Source organism: Tenebrio molitor, chromosome 1, assembly GCF_963966145.1.
Source record: "Tenebrio molitor chromosome 1, icTenMoli1.1, whole genome shotgun sequence".
In the NCBI taxonomy this organism is placed as follows: Eukaryota; Metazoa; Arthropoda; class Insecta; order Coleoptera; family Tenebrionidae; genus Tenebrio; species Tenebrio molitor.
In genome coordinates, this window is record NC_091046.1 from 12,037,909 (window position 1) to 12,042,532 (window position 4,624).

At 35.6% G+C, this 4,624-nt stretch overlaps 1 protein-coding gene across 2 annotated transcripts; it reads right to left on the reverse strand.

The window, feature by feature from the left end:
• On the reverse strand, positions 1-2,667 carry LOC138132255 (chitin deacetylase 8-like). 2 transcript variants are annotated; one of them, XM_069049688.1, is made up of 7 exons: positions 2,525-2,667; positions 1,320-1,490; positions 1,121-1,264; positions 870-1,068; positions 584-821; positions 352-532; positions 1-295 (listed from the first exon to the last, which is right to left on the reverse strand). In XM_069049688.1, the coding sequence occupies exons 2-7, from the start codon at positions 1,488-1,490 to the stop codon at positions 83-85; spliced, it is 1,146 nt and encodes a 381-aa protein (XP_068905789.1). In that variant the 5' UTR covers positions 2,525-2,667; the 3' UTR covers positions 1-82. The 2 variants fall into 2 exon arrangements, with proteins under 2 accessions (XP_068905789.1, XP_068905796.1); XM_069049695.1 differs by lacking the exon at positions 2,525-2,667 and adding an exon at positions 1,915-1,920.
• Positions 2,668-4,624: the final 1,957 nt, after the last annotated feature.

A 4,624-nucleotide genomic window follows, 5' to 3' on the forward strand; every position in this document is an offset into this window, starting at 1 on the left:
TTTTAATGTCGTTTAGCAATTTTTATTGTAGAAATATTTTTTATTAGAGTCTACTTTATACATTAGTTTTATATTGATCATCTTATTGTTGTTCACCTAGGGGATTGCCCAACCAAGGGTAAACGTCTGGACATTCACTACAGACAGTCATGTATCTAGTTTCATCACCTTTCTGTAACTGGCACGCATTTGGACCGGGGCATCCCAGGTCTTCAACTTCAACGCACGACGTCCAACTACCTGATCCAATCGGCGCAGGATTTTTAATCCATTCAATAGCCGTAGAAGGACTCACCTGAAATAAATTAACTTACTAGCTTTACAAAATAGAAAATAAATATTTTCAATTACCAAATACACATCATCTAAACCTTGTAGATAATCGATAAATCTCGAGTAGGCCTCTAGACGTATAGGATCTACATTGAAATATGCTGCGTGCACGTAAAAACCAAAGGGAGCCCTATTGCCACTGTAGCTAACGTTGAAGTTATCAATAAACCACCCGAGAAGTTCATCGGCATTGTCAGGGCTGTAAGTAACGTTTTACTTAAAGACATTGTATTTACTCTCAGACACTCACATGTTTACGCAAGCATCGACCATGCTGCAAACAATGTTAGACTGGTCTGTCCAGTCGATCATAGGAACGACCCACATTCCAGGAATGGCCTCTGAGGGACAAGGACCTATCGGACAGTCTTGGTTTGACTTGTAATCAAGAGTGTATGGCCAAAGTCCTGGATTTCTGAAGGTCTGAGTTGGCCAAGAACAGTCATATGTTAGACCTATCTCTTGGCCTACTTCGAAGCTATTGTCACCTACGATTGTTACTGAAGACTTTGCGCTGGTAGAATTGGGCTACATACCAGACAACTGCAAAAACGGTATTCTCATTCCCTTAATAGCGTCTTCCGGAATATTTGCAAAGTGAGCTATCAGAGTTTTTTCACCTCCGAATTCGTCTGTCAAACCTTCTTTAGAAATATCTCTCCAATAGTCGGTTAGGGCTTCGTGTGTGATAGAATGGAGCGCTATCTCCTGACTGTTGATGTACAAATCGTGTACCTATAAAAATGATAAGCCGCGATTTTTAATTTTTTTGTAAAAATTTACTCACTTTGCTGTAGTCAGTATATTCGTGTGCCATGAAGAATGTTGCCGAAATGGGACAGCCGTCAGGATTTGTTTTGTTATAAAACAGACTAGTGTAAATGTCGTAATTCGCTACTTGAATGGCGTCATCAAATGTGAAGAATACAAACTAAAATTACTTAAGTTAAAAGTGCTTTTTGACAAATAAATGCCACTTAATGTACCTGGGGAATTTCGTTAGTTTCAATGTCTGTTGGAGCTTTTGTTGATGCACATTTACAGTCGGGAAGAGAGCATTTGCTATTATCACATGCCTCAGCTGCTCGGGGTTTAAGATTAGTATGTCGTGCCATCACAACCGTGGCAATTAGGGTCAGTAATAGTACCTTCATCATCTTAAGAAATAACTACATTAGCACACAAGTAAAAATTCAAACATTGTAAAAAACAAAGAAAATATTGCTAACATTCTTAAGACTAATCTACGTGTTCTTTGTACATTTTTTAATAAAGTCACAAAGGCAATTTTCATTAGGAGTTGTCTTTTATTCATAGAAGTGTGAAATAAGAATAGACAAGAGTTTGTTGTTGTTATTGTTATTGATACGAAAGAAATATGAAAATTAACCTAAACTGCAAAAAGCGAATGAATGATTACAGAAACAACACGTTTGTTAAATAAAGTTTACGAAATGTTTCTTGTCCACGACGTTGTTCTTGTGATTGTTGGTTTCAATGTTAATTTTAGAAATAATTAAAATAAGTTGAAGCAGATTGAAGAGAACATACCTATTTCAGATAAAAGAAAATTGACATTAATTTAATTTATTTAGTTAATCTAATACAGCTAACTTATTGCAGTGGCACATTAAAAGCTTTTTGTAGAAAAATAAAGAGTATGTATTAAGAAAATTATAAAACACAGCATGAAATAGTAATTAATCAATCGATTAATGTAAATTAATAAAATTCCTTTTTTTAAATTTAAAGTAGATTTACTGTAAATTTGATTGTTATTACAAATCGGAGAATATTTTATAGTATTTAACATTACTAGCATGGTAAAAAGGGTTTTTACTGGCGACCTTCTGAAGCCAGTAAAACCCGTTACCATGCGTGTATTGTTGAATATTTTATTTGTTCCCTACTTGTAAACATCAGTTTATCAAGTCGCTGTATTTACCTTGAAAATTTCTCTTAACTGGCTAGCATGTAAAATGATACTAGCAAGCATGTAAAATAGTTTGTATAATTGTTTACAAGTGAGGAACAAATAAAATATTCAACAATACATGCATGGTAACGGGTTTTACTGGCTTTAGAAGGTGACCGGCTCGCCTTCAGGTCTCCAGTCATATCCTTCTGTCGCCAGTAAAAACCCTTTTTACCATGCTAGTAATGTTAAATACTATATGTTGTGTCTACTTACTTTAATTTATTTTATACAAAACTCTCACAGATCGCACTATCACAAATCACATGGCAATCATGTCATAATGTGTTTTATATACTTTTTCTTATCTTGAAATTTTAAATTAAGAAACTTATCAATCTAAAGTGATTTTTCAGTTCTAATCTAAGATTTGCTACAAATCTCACTTGTCGAATATTCGAATAGTTATTCAAGTGACTATTCGCATACAAAAATCCATCCATCAATCAGAACAGTTTTTAATATTATTTCATAATTTAACAACCACGGATGCGTCGACTATAAATTGGTTGAATAGCAAATATTCTTAATGCATTGATCTGTGCTTTTTAAAACTGAACATACGGAATATGTTCAGAGTTAAAAAAATGTCCCGGTATATCTACAGTAGCGAGCAATAAATTTTGGTCGTCAACGTCATTCTTTGACGCAATCGAAAATGTTCCATTGTAAAACAGTCGTAAATATTATAACCTATCATCATGTTGTATGACATTAATTGTCATTTTTTTCTCATTTTTTTGACACTTTGTTGACATGCGCATAATCAGGCAGGGAATTTTTTTAAATTTGTGACAATCTAAGCAAATTTTGAAATGACATTGACGATCAAAATTTATTGCTCGCGACAGTACATACTTATTATGTTGAGGTACATTTCAAAATTATTAATGTCTGCTAGAGTACAGTTGCGCCCAAATAAAAGCGACCACTAAATTGACATTTTATGTCATCTTTATAAATTTTGGTAATTCAAGCTTTTAAAATGAAAGTTTCTCGGGTAACCAGATACCCATACCTGTGGCACAACATAACAGTGACGGATGATGTCAATTCGAAAAATAGTTTTTTATGTTATCTCCTAGGAAATATTTTTCAGGTGATTTAATATTTAATTCCGATTTACAATAGAAAAAATTGCTGCCCAGTTTTATTTGGCCGCAACTGTACATTAAAATTTATTATACAAGGTGGGCCACAACTGCCTCTCCAGCGGAAATGTGCTAGTGGTAACAGCAATGGAAATGCCGTAAATGTAGAAAAAAGTAGGTCTTTTGTTCTTCGTTTGGTAGATATAGAGGTTTCAAAGTGACCAATCCCTGAAGCTCTCGCTCAGGTGTAGTGCTTACAGGAAAAGTGTTGCTAAGGAATGGAAAATATTCGTGCACTAGAATTTTTTTTTTTTTTTTTGGTGAACGAACCTTTTGATGCTGACACTGAGAGACATGACTAAAACCCGAAATTGAAACTTACTGTTGTCTGCCACAATAAAAAGGAATAAAACTGAAAAACTACTACATATTTTATGGTTGTACGAGTCGATTTTACGTTCGAAAGTCGAAATTTCGAGTAGGCCAGTGATGTGGGCCACCTCGGCTTATCCAACGCTGGGGATACTGCTGGTCCAATAATGTCATAACATCTCTGCTAAAGTGTGGTGGTGCACCATCGTGTTGATACCAACAGTTAGCACGAAAAACTAGGGGCACATCCTCAAGTAGATCTTCCAACTCGTTACGGATAAACTGTGCGCATCTTTGGCCCGTCAAACGCGCAGGAAATTCGAAAGGCCCAATCTTGCATAAAAGACTTATTAGGAATATGGCTTCACTGGAAGTAACTGTACCTACCACACGATCAACCAAAAGACCGGCCCACAAGTTGATAGGAAACCTTTCTTAGAATCCTCTGTGAAAGAGTGCGTGTGGATTTTCTTCAGCCCAGACATGCCCAGTTATGAGCATTAAAACAACCTTCTCGACCAAACATCGCCTCATCAGTAAATAGAACACGGGACATTATTTTGATTCAACAGCCACTCGCAAAACCTTAGTCTTATGGGATAATATTCAGGTTTTAATTGTTGCACCCGTGTGTAATGAAAAGCGTGCATGGTGTTGTCTTTCAAATAGTTATTTACGAACCAAGTGCGGGAAGACGATGTTCCCGCATGAGCGCATTTTTTAAAGCACGAGCGACGAAGGAGCGAGTGCCTTTAATTAATGCGCGAATGAACGGAAGATGTCTTCACGCAAGTGGTTCGTACAATATTTTTTGTACGAAAGTTAAATTAAATTTTTTTGTTTTAATACATTA